An 18,701-nucleotide genomic window follows, 5' to 3' on the forward strand; every position below is an offset into this window, starting at 1 on the left:
AGCGTCAGGTTGCAACATTCTTTCCGCAAACCGGAAGCACAACTTCTTTTTGGGGCCTAAACAAAAATAATCATAATCATTAGCCTATGGCATTTATTGCAAAAAAAAATGTAACAAGTGTATCACATTCCAGAGTCACATGATTGTAAGCTATATAAAAGCACTCTGCTTTACATGTAATGTACATGTAACACTGAGCTAGAATCTGATGTGAGAGAATTTCTTTTTCTCCTTTTATTATAGGGTGTTTGTTTACTTTTATATTATACGTGGAATACTTTTAATTGAAGTAGAATGGCTGCTTCAAATTTTGAAGGAATTTCATAGAGAAAAGAGGGTTCAGTCCTCATAATGAAAACTTTTGGCCCCAAACGCGCAAAAGCTCTGTGTGTTGCACGCATGTACTGTACGTATACAGTTGACCTTGCAATGCATGGTTGCTCAATTACATGTATTAGGGGAGAACAAGCTCTCGATGTTTATCTGTGTGTTAATCAAAATGAAAGTGATGTTTCCCCCAGGAAAAAAAATGAACCTTAGGCCCCCAAAAAATAAGGCTCCGGTTTCTGGTATGCGCGCGCGTCGCCGTAGCCATGTGCGTCGGCAAAATGAAAAAGTTTTTTTTTTTCAATGTAAGATGATGTCTGAAAACCGCCAAACTCACTGGTTTAACTGGAATCCTGCTGCTGCACGATTTTAACGTGTTTTTAGATGGGGTTACGATCGAGGATAAGCTTTATATGGCCTCTCTGGACTTCCATATATTTGCACTATTTAGTCAGGCATCATTTGCAGTCATCAACCGACATTTAAAGAAAAAAAACGGTAAAAAAAAACTATTAAAAAAAAGCCGCGTCGCCGCACCACTTTTTGGGCAAGCTCCATACCAGAAACCTGTACTTGATCCTCAACTCATTTATTCAGTACCAATCCAGTCAATTCATGCAGTTCCATTAATTTATTTCACTTTGAGCCAGTTCAGTTAATTATTCAATGTATATTAAAATTGCTGGGAAATAAAGTTGTGGCAAACACAGTCAATCCTCAACTAGAGAAATTTAGTTTGATTCGGTTGGGTGATCAGATCACAATTCAATCCTTCCCGCGTTGTAGTCATGAGTGTTGGTCATGTGTCCTTACCCATTCACCGAACCCACTGATGTGTGCTACTATAAAAGCGTTTTCTAAGTAACAAATGACAGTTCAGGTTCTACACCTGGTTCGTGTATGCTGTTCACTATGTCTCGAGAAGATCAATCCACTTCGTTTAAGACTGAAGATCTGTTTGATAAATTCCAGAGTTATTTTGACGATAAATTGCCATTTTCCCACCTACCCTCCCCACCCCTTGCAATTTCCACGTTCTCTTCCTTAAATGTTTTCTTATTCAAGATTCTGCTAATTCGAGTGATTTTGGCTATTTCATTTACTTAGCTTCTGTCTGGGATTTTCTTTTGCTTGCTTTTGTTTGATATTATACTTTTTTTCTGGCTTGTCAAATCCTGACACGTTTCAGCTGCGGGATGCCCGGCCACTGGCCAGGCATTGCCCCCTCACTCTCAGCACAGGCTTGCTGTCACCCCAAGTTAGACCAAGGGCTGGAGCCAGTCCCGCTATCGGCTACAACAACTTCCACACCAGGAACATGATCCCTTGGCAAGACCCTATTTCCCAACGACCTTCCTCCTTCTTTGCATATCCATCAGCATTGCATGCCGATATCACAGGTAGCACCGCCAGCAACCTCTTCCACGCAATCACACCCAGTGGAGCAGCCGCACCCAGTGCAGCAATCACTTCGGGAACAACCCAGTCATCCACCTAATGTCTGAGTACAGAATCTAGAAACTAAGTTCACAATGTGCTTGAGGTACGGTGTAATTACAATTCACATGATGTTGATAATTTGTGTTCTGACCAAATTCCAGTAAAAGGCAGATTAAATCAGCATTCCATATCCTGGTCGAATATTGGGGCTTCTCCAATGGTCAAGTCCATTATAAACGAAGGTTACAGAATCCCTTTCGATGAAGAACCACCTCCTATGTTTTTTTGAGAACAACAGGTCTGCTAGAATGGAATATTCCTTTGTTACTGAATCGGTTTTAGAATTGCCATCTTCTAATAGAATCACACACAAATCTCAACCTTCATACATTACTAGTCCTCTATCAGTAGCTCAGCAAGCCTCGGGAAAGAAGAGGTTGATCTTAGAATTGAGTAGACTCAACAAGTTCATCCCGAAAACTCACTTCAAACTTGATGATTGGAAAATTGGATTACAATACATTTCAAAAGGCGCCCTATTGTTCACATTCGACTTGAAATCACGCTATCATCACATAGACATCTCTCCTGATTATGAAAAATATTTAGGGTTTTTCTGGACCATCAATGGTATTTGCAGATTCTTTGAATTTAACGTACTTCTATTTGGCCTAACATCAGCTCCTTTGATATTCACTAAAACCCTCAAGCCCCTTGTAACTCATTGGAGATCTTGCGGCATCCTTATAGCATTATATTTGTATGATGGTTTCATAGTTGTTCCCGATCTACCGATAATTTAGAATCAGACATCTCAATTGCCAAATCATTTTCAAAGCATGTAAGGGTTGACCTATTAAGAGCTGATTTTCTCAAAATTGGTCAGGAGAAAATTGTCTGCTAGTTCCCCCCGTAGTTCTCTTTCCTTCAGTCCTTAAGCATATCTACTCATGTAAAGGAAAAGGAACTCTTGTATTTCCATGGTGGCCATCCTCAGTATTTTGGCCTTTGCTCTGGTCTTGCTACAGGCCATGGATTACGGGTTTTATTCAGTGGAAGGTTCAAATTTACTAGAACAGGGGAGAAATAAAAATTCCTTTCTAGGTTCTCCAAATTTTCAGGAGTCATCTGTGCACTAAACCTAGATTTTACCAAGATATAAAAGTAATAATCAACATCTTGTATATCTTTTCCTTGATAATAACAGATCATATACAACCAACGATTTTGGACAGAATTTCCAAACAGATCTCAACGCGCCAAGAAGCAAAGGTTTTCAGGATGTCCTATTCGCTATTAAAGGCTGAGGGAACAATAACATCATATCTTCATAGATGTTGTTATTTTTTCAACTGGCTAAATAGTGTAAAAATCGAAATTAAATTACCTATCCAAGACGAAATTATTGCTGCCTACCTGGCTGACAAAATGTCGGATTGTGATTCAGATAGCATGTTCATCTCTATAGCTGCAGCTCTTAAATGGCTACACTCACTTGTTAACTCAAAATCAAACCCCTTGGACTCTCCCATCGTGCAACAAATAGTCACTAGTGGAAGGAAAAAATTACATTAACTACCTGTACAGAAACTTCCGTTATCATCAGATCACGTAAAAATGATCATCGACAACTTTGGCGGTCCGAGTAACAATTTATTGGAATTAAGAACAGCTTCCTATGTGTCACTCAAATACACATTAATGTTCAGACACGATGAAGTAGCACAGCTCAAAGCCAGTAATTTAACACTGTTACCAAATGATAAAGGTCTGAGCGTATTTATCCCTCGGTCTAAAACAGATGAATTCAGGGAAGGAAGTTCCGTTTATGTATACAACTCTTGCAATAAATACTCCCCAGTGTCATATGAGGTACATGTCTGAGTGCGGTCTGAGAATTGGTCAAGATTCTTTCATTTTCACGCCTTTATCTAACCATTCTAGTAGCAAATCTTATAAACCTGTATCCCATAAATCTTTAAGTTACACCAGATGTAGAGAAATATTGTTGGATGCCTTGAAACAAATAGGAATTGAAGAACCAAAGCTTATGGCCTACATACATTGTAGCCTATGATCCGGAGGAGCAACACACCTTGCAAATAAAGGAATACCCGAAGATCTCATTTTGCAATACGTGCGTTGGAAAACTACAACAGCAAAAAATAGACAAAAAAATGTACAAAGAGAAGTGAGTCAAAGATTAGCTGTATCTTCCACAATATTGTCCGACTAAAAAAAGGGGGAAAAAAACAAAAACACAAAAACACAAAAAAAAACATGTAAATGAATTGAGTAAATTGTATTTATTTGAAGATAAGGTGGAAAGAATAATATAATTGGAATGTTTAAATATTGTTATTTTTGCTTTTTCCTAACTTTACAAGCGCAGATATATATATATATATGACATTTTTTTGTTGATGTTAATTTTAATTGCTTAAACAGAGTGGATTCCGGGGAGATACCCAAAGAGCCTAAGGGGCTAAGATGGCAGATAATTATTGTAATTTATAGAAATTATTTAGATGTAACACAAAGAGAGTGCCAGTAGATACCCGAGGGGCCTGCAGGGCCAAGATGGCAGAATTACATGTATATTGGTACAATAGAAATGATGATAATGTAACGTGAAGAGATTTTCAGTGACCAGTTGACCAAGATATCAGTTTATTCAGTTTCATATGAATTACATTAACAATTGTTTTGAATTTGTTTTACTTGGGTAACCTTTGATTACAGAAATAGAGAATTATCAAACTTTAGGCTTCCAATCGATAAGAATTATGATATGTTCTATATGATATTTAATAATATTCTTAGAAGCCTTCAATGATATATTCAGTAAACATAGCGTTAGCTAAAGTAAAGCACTCAGTTGCAATGTGACGGCCACTTTCCCATTAGAAAACCTCTGAGATATGTGTTTTGTCATTATGTGATCTTTTCTTCCATTAGAAATAAACTGTTTTTCATGCGGATGAGCACAGCGAAGTAGCATGAAAGTGTGTATTGACTGCCCATTTCCCAACAAATTGGTGACTAGACAAATTGGAAGCCCAGTGAACTAGACAATTGAACCTCATCATAACTGAACTGCTACATCAGTAAACCATGGCTACTCCAAGCACCACTATCAACCTGCCCACTGCTGTGGTTAGTTTAAAATTGCAACCTTCTGACTAGATGACCCTTTCATTTGGTTCATGCAAGTCAAGGCCTACTTGTTAACTGCACGTGTGACTTTAGAGGAGACGTGCTATACATACGTCATCTCATCCCTTCAACTCTGCATTACACAAGTAGAGCCGGACGTTCTCATCAATCCGCCATCCACCCAGCCATACACAACATGGAAGGAGGAGCTAATCAAGAGGACATCCAAATTAGAAAAAAAAACGACTACAGAAAATCCTGACAACCAGTGGTGCAACCAAAACATCATGCATTGGTGCTGCCAAGTGGAACGACAAGCCCCACCCAGGTGTTCTTCATGAGAGCTCCTGATCAGTCCTGAATGGTCGACGTTACAAAATCATAAAAGAGTCCAATTATTATGTTCCGTGTCACAAAATCTCTAGGTTTATTGGCTGTAAGCTGGTATCCTCATTTCACAAGGAATCACTGTCTGCCAGCAGATAAAAAAATCCAAAGTACTTTCTTATAAAAAAGAAAGAATAACTGCCGGTGGTCCATTTTATCTACAAAGATATACACAGTGTGTTTGTTGTTGGTCAGCTGTCAATCTTTGTCTCTAAATGTAAGATTGAAGATATTTGCAAATAGTGGGAGAACGTTATTCCGTCATTGTATTTAAATGTGCAACAACATATACATTTTACCTCAAGAACCCCAAACACGCTCAAAAAAATTGATCTAAACTTGATTTAAATATTGTTTATTTTTCTTAGGGCCCGAAGACAAATATTTAAACCACCCAGTACTTTATGAAGCTCTCCAATATTCCCGAATACATTTCTGGCAGAAGCCCGCCTTTATTTGTAGATTTCTTTCAAGGACACCAAGTTAATTCTGATTTACACTGGGTTCTCTTAATTATGAAGCTTCATGTGTGCGAAACCTTTGCATTTTATTTCCAAACAACTGTTTTCCTTTAGACTTACAACATTTTCTTTAAAAGACCTGTGGACCAGAGTTCCTGGCGCTATAATCAGGTCCCTCCAGGAAGGTGAAGCGTTATACTTGGTTGCCTATCCACCTAGGAGAAAGACAACTCTGATCACAAACCCGGCTAGGTAGAACTTGTTAGCCTAGGTCAGTAGTCTACAACTTACTGGGTGTTCCATCTTCCAGTTCCCCAAACTGCAAATAGGGGCCAGGCCAGAAGGTTGTCATCAAAGCCTGTGTACTCAGCCAAGAAAAGAAACAATGATGGAAGCAAGAAATGCAAATTGTATACTTCCAGGGGCCGGAGTACCCAGAAGCCCGGCAGCTATGACCCGTCACAGGAGATGCCTGATGTTGAAGTTGTTGCCCAAACCCACCCTGTGGGAGGGTACCAACTGACCGATGGAGGGGAGCAGCTGCCAAATTCTTGGAAGTGCAAAATCCTGGCTGTTCTTGGCGACTTCAATGCTTGGCTGGGTCCTGAAGATGTTGCGTTCACAGCCAGCCCAGAGACCAACGATAATGGTAGCTGACTTCTTGAAGTCATGGAGGAGCACTGGCTCCTGGCAGCCAACACTCTGTTCCAGAAGAGGAGAGGCAAGAAAAGGACATGGAGGTCACCACAGAATATGATCCACCAGCCGGACTACATACTTGTACATAGGAAGTGGAGGACAAGTGTCAACAACTGTGAAGCCCACAGTTCCTTTGGGTACCTATTCTCAGATCACAGAGTGGTAACAGGAACAGTGCAACTCAGCTTGAGAGTACCAAGGAAGCCAGCAGCTGGGAAGCCCAAGTACAAGCGTTGCGAGCTATCTGTAAACGAGGAGCTACTGACTCGCCATGCTGTCAAAGTCAAGAATAGGTACCAGGCACTGCAAAGTGATGAGGACGAGCTCTTGGACCTCCACAAGCACTTTGTGTCTGCAAACCACGAGGCTGCAGAAGATTGTCTATTGCAAGTAGAGAGGAAGAGGAAGAAGGAGAGAAGCAAGGACCCAAGAGTTGATGCGGCGGGGCAGAAGATGCTCGAGGCACATTGCCCCTTCACCAGAGATCGAGATTCTGAGCTGAAGCGGGAGGAGTACAAGATGAAGAAGCAGGAGCTATGCTACTATTGAGACAGAAGAGCTGGAAGAGAAGAAAGCAGAGGTCGAGAACGCGCATGCGACCCAGCGGCACTCAATTAGCTGGAAGCTGACCAATGATATCTCTGTCAGTCGTAGCTCCCAATCTGCCAAGCTTAAGGACCGAAGTGCTGAGGAGAGAGTGCTGCTCCAGCACGCACACTTTAAGAAGCTGCTAGGGAATCTGCTGGATTTGGTAGATGAGGACACACTAGTTGTCCAGGTGCTTAGCAACCTGCCCATACCCGATGGTCCCTTCACCTTGGAGGAATATACCAGAAGGCCAAGTCGTATATCAAGACTGGGAAAAGCTGTGGTGAGGACAGGGTAACACTCGAGCTACTCAAGTATGTCTCACTAGACAACACAGTATTGGCTCTCATAAACAAAGGCTACAAGTCAGGGGAAATACCTGAGGAGTGGGTTACTCTCAACATCGTAAGAGTACCAAAGTCGGGAGACCTCTCAAAGCCTGAAACTACCAGGGGATCAGTCTGTCATCGCTTGTTGTGAAGACATACAACCGTATGATCTTGCATTGCATACGCCCTGTGCTTGATCAACTCCTGCGAGACTCGCAAAATGGCTCTCACCCGAAGCGATCCACAGGCAGATCTTTGCCCTGCGGTGAATACTGGAAGGAGGCAAAGAGAAGAACCTGTTGTGAGTCATAACCTTCATTGATTTCAAAAAGCATTCATCACTGTGCACCCAGACAAGCTCATCAAGATCTTTTGCGTGTACAGTGTCCCAGAGAAGCTGGTGATGGCAGTCTTGGCAGACTACAGCAAGACGTGGGCAAACATTGTCATCCCAGATGGTACCACAGACCTCTTCGAGATCCAGGCCAGAGTACTGCAGGGGGACACATTGGCGCCCTTCTTGTTGAAGCTCGTGCTAGACTATGTGCTGAGATGGGTAGTGGAGGGAAAGGAGGGAGTGGAGGGAAAGGAGGGAGTGCTGGGCTTCAAGCTCGGGCATAGGAGTCAGACAGTGCCGGCAGTGGTGATCACTGATCTGGACTTTGCTGATGACATCAGTCTCCTCTCCGACACGGCGGACCAAGCACAAGCATAGCTTGCAACTGTGGAGCTCCAGTGCTACCGAGTGGGGCTACAGCTTAACTGGAAGAAGCCCAAGGTGATGGCGTTCAACCATAGAGCTATATTAAATTACTAGAGCACTAACTTTGTGTACAAAGTAATGCCTGCTGGGCGCATCCATGTTTGTGCACAACCTATGGAGACCTAGAAATTTTGTACAGCTTTTGTACGGCTATTTGGATATCTGCGTTTGTATTCCATACCGGTGCGTTATCCAAGCCAATACGCCCAAAACCAAAACGCACGATCAGCAAATGAGCGTGTCATTTTGCTCTACGCAAACAGCGCAACGCGTGCGCGTATTCGCTGCAGATTCTTTTTGCCGTCACGTTTTTTTTTAACAGTCAATGACGCGCTTAAGTTGTTTGCGTATGTTCTACTTGTGCGTTTCATGTAGAATACACTTTCAAAATTCAATCCATCTAATTTCATTATGTTCTGCAAACATGCACATGAATTCAAAATGTCTGCGCCCAGGACGGCTTCAAAGCGTCTCCGCGCGCAGAATGACAAGTTAGCGCTCTAGTAATTTATGCGTTCAACTCAGAGGACGGTACCATCAAGTCCCGACATGGCCTTCCTCTAGAGGTCGTTGAGGAGTTCAAATACCTTGGCGCCCTCATAGGTTCAACTGAGAACGAGATGAGAGTGACGAGAGCTTTAGCGTGGAAGGCCCTTCATGGTATGAGTTGAGCATGGAGAGCTGGTCTCATTGACGACATCAAGGGACTGTTTGTGGCTACAGTTGAGTCTGTATTTCTGTATGGAGCTGAGATGTGGACAATGACAGCCAAGCACGAGAGAGCGCTAGATGGCGTCTACACATGAATGCTATGGATGGCACTTAACGTCAGAAGACCGTGTGCCCAACATCCAGCCACATCCAGCGGTACAACATCCTGCAAAGAGTTTCTGCTAAGGTCAGGGAGCAGAGCATGAGGCTGGCAGGCCACTGTGTGCATCATCCAAAATAGCTGCGAGCCCGCTACAGGGCTTGAATTCAACGACGGCCACGACGGCCAGTGCCGTCGTTGCCTTCTTACTGGCCGAGGTGCCCCACAAAAAATCCCTGTCTTCACGGCCAGTTTTGCCTTGCCCCATAATTACCTTGGCCGTCGTGCCCTTTTTGCAAAAACATCCATCAGCCTATTAAAACCACTACAATCCTTGATTCCAGTTGTTTTTCCACACATTGACAATGTATTTCGATGCCATGCCAGCCCGATCAGTTGTCTTAAATATCTCGCTGAATCAATCACACACGCGCAGTACGGCCGTGGCCGGCCGGCCAAACGCCGGCGATTCCCCACTGTACGATGTACATGTACACACACGTACGTACGTACGTACACTGACAACTGAATCTCCAGTTCCTGTATGTGCCGATACTTCAAGTAGCAACACCCCCGCCGCAAAAATATATATCTGTATTCGTACACACACATACCAGCAGGAGTACGTACGGCAGATCTTACGTGCAGTCAACTGACTTTCTTTTTCTCGGTGCTTGCATGCGCGGTACAGAACGCATTGATGTTCGTGTACGAGGCAAACGAGCTTGGGCCCGGGCATAGTCAAAACACGCGTGCACATGGCGTTCCGAATTCCGATTGTCAAAAGCGGACATTGTAAATGGCTATCGTGTATTAATTATGTGCCCGATTCCCTAAGAGAACAAAATCAACTTTTAATACACATTAAGAACATGCAGGTAGGTTAATATAGATAGAGGGAAGGGTTTCGAATTTTGAGGGGAATTTGGAGGGAAAACGACAACGAAAAAACGCAACACGAAAATAGAGATGGCGATCGCACGTCACCAACCATAAAACTGCTTACAAAAAACGTAATTTCTATCCCCAAAAAGTGTTCAAAATTACAAAACAGGTGCAATATAAGCTGAGAGAAGTCTGCTTTTGGTTGAAAAGGTTTTTGAATGATAAAAACACCTTTGGCTCAAATTTGATCGAAACTAAAGGGGGACCCTAAACTACATGATCGCCGATATAAATTCGCATTTTTTTTAGCCGGCCTCTGTGCCCCTTCAGATATTAGTTTGGCCTTGGTGCCCTCCCAACTGGCCTTGGTGCCCTCTATAATTTTGCTCCATTCAAGGCCAAAGTGGCCTTGCCCTAAAAATTCCCAAATTCAAGGCCTGCCGCTAGTACTGTGGGAACCTGTCGGAGCTAGGAGAAGGGGCAGATGACTATGGTTCGTCAACCAGTTGAAGAGGGACACAGTCAGGGGTGTGATTGGACAAAAATGAAAAATCCACGAACTTCGGTTGACATGTATACATGTACATGTATTATTGTACATGTACATGTATAATTGTACATTTACTTGTATAGATGTACATGTATACATGTACATGCACGTATGTCCGTATATATGGCATGTACATTTTAAGAACTGTATTTCTGAAATGTTTGCAAATTTTGTCGCTTCAGTAAAGAAAACAAATGGGGGGAAAATGAGGAAAAAATGTCTGGTCATTTAATAATATAATCCATACGTGATTGATTCAATAATGTCTTTGTCGGTGTGTGATGTTATTACTTTCGCATGTTTGCAGAGAGAAAGAAACGATTCACAGAAAAAATATGAACGGTGCTTAAAAGTTACTAATTTTTACTAATCTTACTTTAAACTCCCAGGCTTCCAAAACATTTTTGAAATTTTGTGTTGGTGGTGGCTATTTTTCAAAGCACTACTGCAGCTCAAACTGATTTCCATCCACAGTGACACCTTATTACCAGTTCTTCCAACCATACTCTTAAATTCCTTGAGAAAATCTTGCTTTGCTGATGGGTCTCATCACGGCAATATTGACATGTGTTTGCTAATTGCTAGCTCACGATCATCACTGCACAGTACATGCAAAATACACACACATCCACACGCAATATACAAACACGAGGTGCAAATGGTTGCAAAAATATGGGTGGAAGCCGTGCACAGGACTGTGAGCTTGTAGTTTCGTTCAATTTGGATGAAATTGGGGCACTTAAAGTGCTCTATTTTGCAATGGAGTGTAGGCATCGTTTTTCAAAATGGCGATGGGCTTCAGGACTATTTTCAGGGGTGATCATCTTCGGATGGAAATTTCTCCTCAAAGTTATTAGTTGACCCCCCGAAAATTGAAAAGATAATGAAAGCTGATGAAATAAGCTTGGATTTGATGTGCGTCTCGAACACCTTGGATAGTTGTGAGTATTTTTCCCGAATTTTTGACTTGGGAGCATTTACCATTGGGGTCTATGGAAGTTTATTTACTGGTCTGTAACCAAATGGTGCAAGCCCACTGAAAATTATTCTTAGTCTGGTCCTCAAGTACTCCACTCTGCACACTGCATTGATGTCTTTCAGGTTCTTGACCGCACTGCATTAGACTTGTGTCACCAGTCCATCCATTATCGTAAATTAGGTCCTATATTTATCCCAGAAGTTTTCAGGCGATATTACGGAACAGAAAACGTTGCAAATCCGGAATCTGCATAAAATTCTGCAGACATTAGACTGAAATAAATGAGTGATTTCGCTGCGGTAAAAACGCATTTTGTACGGTTGTTAGCAACCCGAAAAACCGCAGCGACCGGATCGGTCAAAATGTGGCAATCTATTCTAGAAGCTCCCTTACTTTGTCACAATCTGAGGCATTCTGGAAAAATCAGACAGGAGTTAAGGCAGAGGTCAATTAAAGGTTTGGAGGGTATTAAGGAAGGTGAATAACATTTTTCTCAAAATACTGTTTTTAGCACTTTTCAACTTTTCCAAAAAAATTGAACTCTCAATACTGTGTATGAGAGTCCCAAACTTAACTCCCTAAGGGGGTGGCAAAATCGTATCAAAATTGGAGGAATCCTCCAATTTTACTACGGCCTGATATCATCCAAACGTTTGTGCTCACCTGTGCTTGTTGTTTCTGTCTTCTGAGGGCAGTGTTCAATCTGTCAGCCTCTTTAGCCGCTTTTAGTGTTTCATTCTCTTCAGCTTGTTTACTGTTATGCTCAGCTTGTAAAGTAGCTTTCAGCTGATGTTTCTCTGCTTCAGCTGCTGCAAGAGCTGCCTGTAATCCAGCTAATCTCTTTAGAAAGAAAAATAATAGCTTCCAGTCTCATAACAACATGATTTTGAATCTTTGTAAAGGAACTTATTTTTCTCTAATTCATGCTAGTGTGCAATTTGGTAAAATGTTGACATTTTCAAAGGTTTTGAAATTTGATTTCATATCTAATTTTGTTTGATATTGTCTGCGGATGCATTTGGATGCCTATGCCTATGCCAAAATGAATGGAACTACATGTAATAATATTATTATTTGTGCAACAATTGTCTAGATAGGTACGGAATAATGGATTAATTATGGAACAAGGCCAAAGTGGCCTTGCCCCAAAAATTACCAAATTCAAGACCAAAAGATGTAGACGAATTCATTAGTATGACATACTATGAGAAATCAGGTTAAAAGGCAGACAGTTGCAGTGCGACTGCGTAAGCTCAGGGCTGAGCTTAAAACGCAGTTGGACAAGAAACATGTAGAACTACTAGCTACGGCAGCAGAAAATTGCAAAACCGAAGAGCTCTTCAGGATAAAGCGTGACATGTGACTAACCAAACCTAAAATGCCAACCTGTGCCCACCAAAAGGCCTGTAATAGGAGAGCTACAGAATGAAGATGACCTTGGCATCAAAATTAAGTATAGGATCCGACAGGAGTAAAGCACCCGCGCTATGCAGATGCACGCATCCCCAGACGGCGCCATGAAGGTGTACGTAATCCTCTACAAAGATTAGCTGGTAATCTTCTGCACATCCAAAGATTGCCTACAAAAATTTGTCAGCACATTGAAGGCCACGTTCATGTGCTTTTGGGTGTTTATTGCACGCGATAAAACTGAAATGATGTGCTTTGGGTTTGCCACTGTGGAATTGAACAAAGTGTCTTTAACAATGCTGAAGGATAAAAAAGTCGTTCAAATAACTTGGGCCACAAACAGCGACCTCAAAATTGACACAATAGAACAAAAATATTGGGAGCACCTGGGAAAGCTGGTCCTGTCTAAACACATATTTGTGGACGAGGAAGTCCTACTCTTTAACCGAGTCAGAATTCTCGAGTTGATGGTGCCAGCCAGGCAAACATATGCAATGCAGGCGCACCTACTGACAGCTAAAAGAAAATTCCCGAATCGACTCAATATGGACTTGATTCCTCAAAACAATGATTAAAGGCAGCTACACCCAACGGAATGACGACATTGACGATGCTGACTGAGACTGGGCTTTCAAGTTCAGTAATGCAAAGATCCTCTAGCTGACGCGCACAAGTAGTATAGCATCATTCTGCTAAAAGCACCTGCCGCCAGAATGATGAACTGCAAAAGATGCTATGCTTTGCTCAACCGCGTAGTGGTCAAGTGGCGCACTGGACACACCTAATTGAAAATGCCTAAGGCCAAACAAAACAAATGGTGTGTTTACGGTACGGCCAAAAAAAAAAGTCTCCGGTTTCTGGTATGCGCGCGCGTCGATGTAGCCACGCGCGTCGGCAAAATGAAAAAGTTTTTTTTCAATGAAAGATGATGTCTCAAAACCGCCAAACTCACTGGTTTGACTGGAATCCTGCTGCTGCACAATTTTAACGTGTTTTTAGATGGGGTTATGATGACAATAAGCTTTATGTGGCCTCTCTGGACTCCCATATATTTGCACTAAGTTTAGTCGGGCACCATTTGCAGTCATCAGCCGACATTTGAAGCAAGCACTTTTTCGGCAAGCTCCATACCAGAAACCGGAGACTTTTTTGGGGGGCTTAACCCGACCGACCTGGAATTTTTTCGGCCAAATTGCCGACCTCAAACTTTTTATTGCCATTTTGAAGGTTGATATTGATCATTTTTAATGAACAAATTTCAAAAATGTCAAGTACTTTTAAGTATTTGCCACGAACATAGACCATTTTCCACAGTTGAAACTGACCATGATTTGACACAAACATACCTGTGTTAAACGTGCGAAAATCGCGACGATCTCAAAACTTGAATTCTCAAACAACATGAAGTACGATTATTTTTGCACAAACGCATCGGGGTGAACTCGTGCGCCTGGCCGACGGACGGCAGGGTTCTCCCCATGTACAAACGTGCGTACTGCGAATCGGCGCGACAAAAATGCCCATCACATTTTTCAGCTCCTGATACGCACAATATAATTATTATTCACGCCATTAAAATGCACAATATAATCGTTACATACGCCATTATTTCATCTTGACATGCAATACCTTGACAAAAATCCTGTTTTTCTGATGCATGTGGAATGTGTGATCAAAATGCACACGATGACGGGTTCTGTCGACTGCCAGCTGACAGGAATGCAGCGCATACAGCATGGTGCACTGGTTCCCTTCGCGTGCTAACGGAATCGATACTATAATGAAGGCCTGGAACTAGTGACAACTGCCTATACAAACGTCGTACTACGATGATGTTGTGCCGTCGGCCGAAGTTGGATCGTAAAAATACCAAACAAACATCGATGGAGAAAGAGAATTTCTGCGCATTAATTCACAGAATGTGATCTTTATTTTCTGTGTATGTGTTTTCCATTAAAATGACGAGATTGCAAAGCTCGAACTTGTGGCGTAACATCGTAGCGTGTTTCTGCAGTAGTGCAAGATTTTCGGCCACGTGGAATGGGCCGTACACAGTACAGTAATGCACACTGATACTGGGCCGTGAGCACGGCACGATGTACGGCCGGCCAGACTGAATGTCGGCGGCGCCAGCTGCCGTGATGTATGTTAAGCATATAGTGGAATCACCCACCTCAAAAAATATTTTTTATTAGGTGAGGCAAGTTTTAATCCCGGGGAGAACCCTGGGACGGTATAGTACGAATTAATTTGGAATGAAATGTATCGATTGAGTATCTTGAATGCTTGAATAATGTTTTTATACAAATATTTTGCGAAAGAACATGCATGAGCCTGCAGAGGTGAAAAAAAAAATTACAAAATAAAATTATTTCCCTACATACCTACCTGGATTTTTTTCAGACCGTTACCGTAAACACACCATTTTTTTTGTTTGGCCTAGGTAAAAATGCCCAAATCGAACCAATGCAGCTACGCAAGATTATGTTCAACAGCAAAGATTTCATTAAGTGGCTACTACAAAAATATGTCATGGCTCTCCAAGCTTGTAAAATGCACACGTGGGAAACCAAGACAACAACGATATATCTCTGAAAAGGCAGGTATTCAATCGGTGCATCTTTATAGCTGTCTATATCATATGAAGCCGAGACATGGACGACCACCAAACATCTAAAGAAAAAAAAACTAAGGGTGACAGAGAGGGCCATGGAAAGAATAATGATAGGAGTAGCAAAGAAGCACAGGGTGAGAAATGAGGATGTAAGAAAGGAATCAAGCGTGCAGGATATTATTAAAACCATTAAATCAAAGAAGTGGAGGTGGGTAGGTCACCTGGCAAGGAGGCATGACAACCGATGAAAATGCAAAGAAAACCAACTGGATGCCAAGAAACCGGACCAGAACTACAAGGCCGATTGGATTGAAACTTGTACATAGTCAAGGATGTGTTATAGACAGTGTTGAAGTCGAGTACTTTTTTTCTGAGTACCGAGTACTGCTGAGTACTTAGGTTGCCGAGTACGAGTACATGTACTTCTGAGTACAAGTACAGGTCTCCGAGTGCGAGTACTTGTACTTCCTAGTACAAGTACGAGTACGAATACTTGTACTTCCGAGTATGAGTACGACTACTTGTATTCCGAGTACGAGTACGAGAACTTATATTTCCGAATGTGGGTACAAGTATTAGAACATTGTGCTTGAATCCGAAAATTATGTGTACTGTTAATCATTTGTGATACAAACTAGGGATCGTATTTGTAAGCATTTTTCAATTAAATTAATGAAATAATTTGAATATTTATTTTTTTTAATCTACAAAAGCATGTCTCAAATCAATGTGGTTTCATTGTGATCTTTGAAGCTTAACACGACATGTTCTGTGATCATGAACAAGTTACTACTTGGGCACAAAAGTGCCAGAAATTCTATACTTCGAAACCGGGGTGCGGAAAACGACCTTGCTCGATTTTCTCCGCATATCTCAGACACGTTCGTTTATGGTGTAAACGACCTTGCTCCAATCACCCAAGTAAATCGTACGACCATTTTAAGGAACAACTGGGTGTTTCACGTACATGAATGTCATGATGACGTCATCCTTTGATTTTTTCATCTCATCCGCATATCTCAAAAACAAAACACGCTACATTCAAAATTCTTTTTGTATTATGTTTGTTAGAACATAGATATATGCACAGCATTTTGAAAATGTGTGACGTCATCTTGACATCATCAAAAATGTGGTTTTCTGAAACATATACAATGTTCAGAAAATTTTCAATTGTTGTGAAACTTGGTGGATAGGTCGATAATGATAATAGTATGCCAAATCCGAAATGACATCATAATCATGTCATCGGCTGATTTTTAATGAATTTTGGATTTTGTAGGATTTTTTTTTTATTACAAAATTGACACTGTTTTGATCTGATGGTCTCCAAATTTGGTGCAGACCAAGACCACATTGACATATTTTCATTTTCTAAAACAAAATTGCATTTGGGTGACATTATAATCAGATTTGTATTGCAATTTGTATACTTTTCCAAGCCACATAGACATTGTGTGCAAATGTGTGTTTGGAGTGCGTGTTTATGGTGTAAATCGAGGACACACACGAGCAAAACCATCAATAAATCAAGTACAGAAACCGAATCGAGAACAGAAAACGTGTAAAAAACAATGAGAGCTGAGAACAAACAAAGAAAAAAAGGAAGAGGAACAAAAGAAAATCCTTGATTTACACCATGAACAAACATACTTGTTCTACATAACCCCCGAGGACAGACACACAAACGTGTACAAAATCAATGAGAGCTGTTGCGAAAAAGTTAGTACAAACAAAGAAAAGGGAAGAGGAACAAAAGAAAATCCTTGATTTACACCATAAACAAACGTGCTAGCCTTTGTTTATGGTGTAAATCCAGGACACACATGTGCAACATCATCGGTGAATCGAGGACAGGAACCAAATTGAGGGCGACCTCGATTAGAAAACGTGTACAAAACCAATGAGAGCTGAGTACAAACAAAGGAAAAAGGAAGAGGGACAAAAGAAAATCCTTGATTTACACCACAAACAAAAACGTTTTTGTTCTACATAACCCCCGAGGACCGACACACAAAGGGAAAACAACAGATCCTTTCAGTCCTCGGGCGTTGGGTATTTTGTTCAAAACGGTCCACTGTAGTAGGTTTGTGTGCTTAGTCTATGGGAGAGTGTTATATTACAGGGACAAAGGGAAACACAAAGTATTGTCCTCGGGAGTATAGTAAAACAAGAGTGAGTGTGGTTGCGTTTGTTTATGGTGTAAATCGAGGACACACACGTGCAACATCATTGGTGAATTGAGGACAGGAACCAAATGCGAAAATCCTTGATTTACACCATAACCAAACTCACCCAGACACGTTTGTTTATGGTGTAAATTGAGGATTTTCTTTTATTCCTCTTCCCTTCTCCTTTGTTTGTACTCTAACTTTTTCGCAACAGCTCTCATTGGTGTTGTAAACGTTTTCCAACTGAGGAGTCCTCTATTCTGTTTCTGTCCTTGATTCATTAATGATGTTGCATGTGTGTGTCCTCGATTTACACCATAAATAACGCATGTTGTGCGGTCAATTGCACAGTGAAGCAGCCTTCTCCACAATTTCCAGTGCTCTGTACATATGCTATATGTACGTTTCGAACGTATGTATGTGTGGGTGAAAGTGATCTGACTGCTAGTGTTTTATATACAAGGCTGATGAAGTTGAATTATAATTTTGCAGTTTTCAATGCGAAAAGTCACGTCTGCCCGTATGTTAAGTACTTACGTACATGACGCGTGGAAGTTTTCAATGCATGCATGATGATCTGCCTGCGTTACGAGTAATATCGCAAATAATTGGATCGGGTCAGGGGTATGGTGAAATAAGGTATGTGATGGCTAGTCTGTGTTCAAGGGTGGTGAAGTTGAATTCTAACTGTGCGGGGCAATTGGCCAAGTTGACAGCTCAGTTGACAGCATACAGCCAATTTGCATGAGTGCAATTAGCTTGTGTCACAAATGAATTTAGTACTCTGACAGCTAGTCTTTTTTCAATGCTAATCATTACTATCATCAAAGCTGTTGCACAAAGTGTTTAACAAACAAATAACTGCAATAACTTGTGTTACTGAAATTTCACAAAGTCATATTTAATCAAATGAGTACATGCTCAGATGATTAGTCTCATTTAAAGGCTAACCATTTTGCACTGCATTCAATTCGCTTTATCAACGAAGCAAATTCCTTAAGGTAACAGGGAAGGTGACGTATTGAAACTTCAATACTAAATTGAAAATTCAGCACAATTTGACATAAAATGCACTTCATTTTTGTGAGTAAAATAGATTTAAAATTTTTGAAAATATTTTACATGTACATG

The 18,701-nt window shown here is 41.3% G+C and overlaps 1 protein-coding gene across 1 annotated transcript in view; it reads right to left on the bottom strand.

Moving 5' to 3' along the window:
• LOC119739374 (centriolin-like) overlaps nt 1-18,701 on the bottom strand; it is a 306,576-nt gene that overhangs the window by 164,467 nt on the left and 123,408 nt on the right. The window contains exon 13 of the mRNA XM_038214300.1: nt 12,039-12,215. Coding sequence (XP_038070228.1) covers nt 12,039-12,215 — 177 coding nt within the window. The remainder of the gene's footprint in view (nt 1-12,038; nt 12,216-18,701) is intronic.

The sequence above is a fragment of the Patiria miniata genome, unplaced genomic scaffold (assembly GCF_015706575.1).
Source record: "Patiria miniata isolate m_02_andy unplaced genomic scaffold, ASM1570657v1 HiC_scaffold_30, whole genome shotgun sequence".
Classification (NCBI taxonomy): Eukaryota; Metazoa; Echinodermata; class Asteroidea; order Valvatida; family Asterinidae; genus Patiria; species Patiria miniata.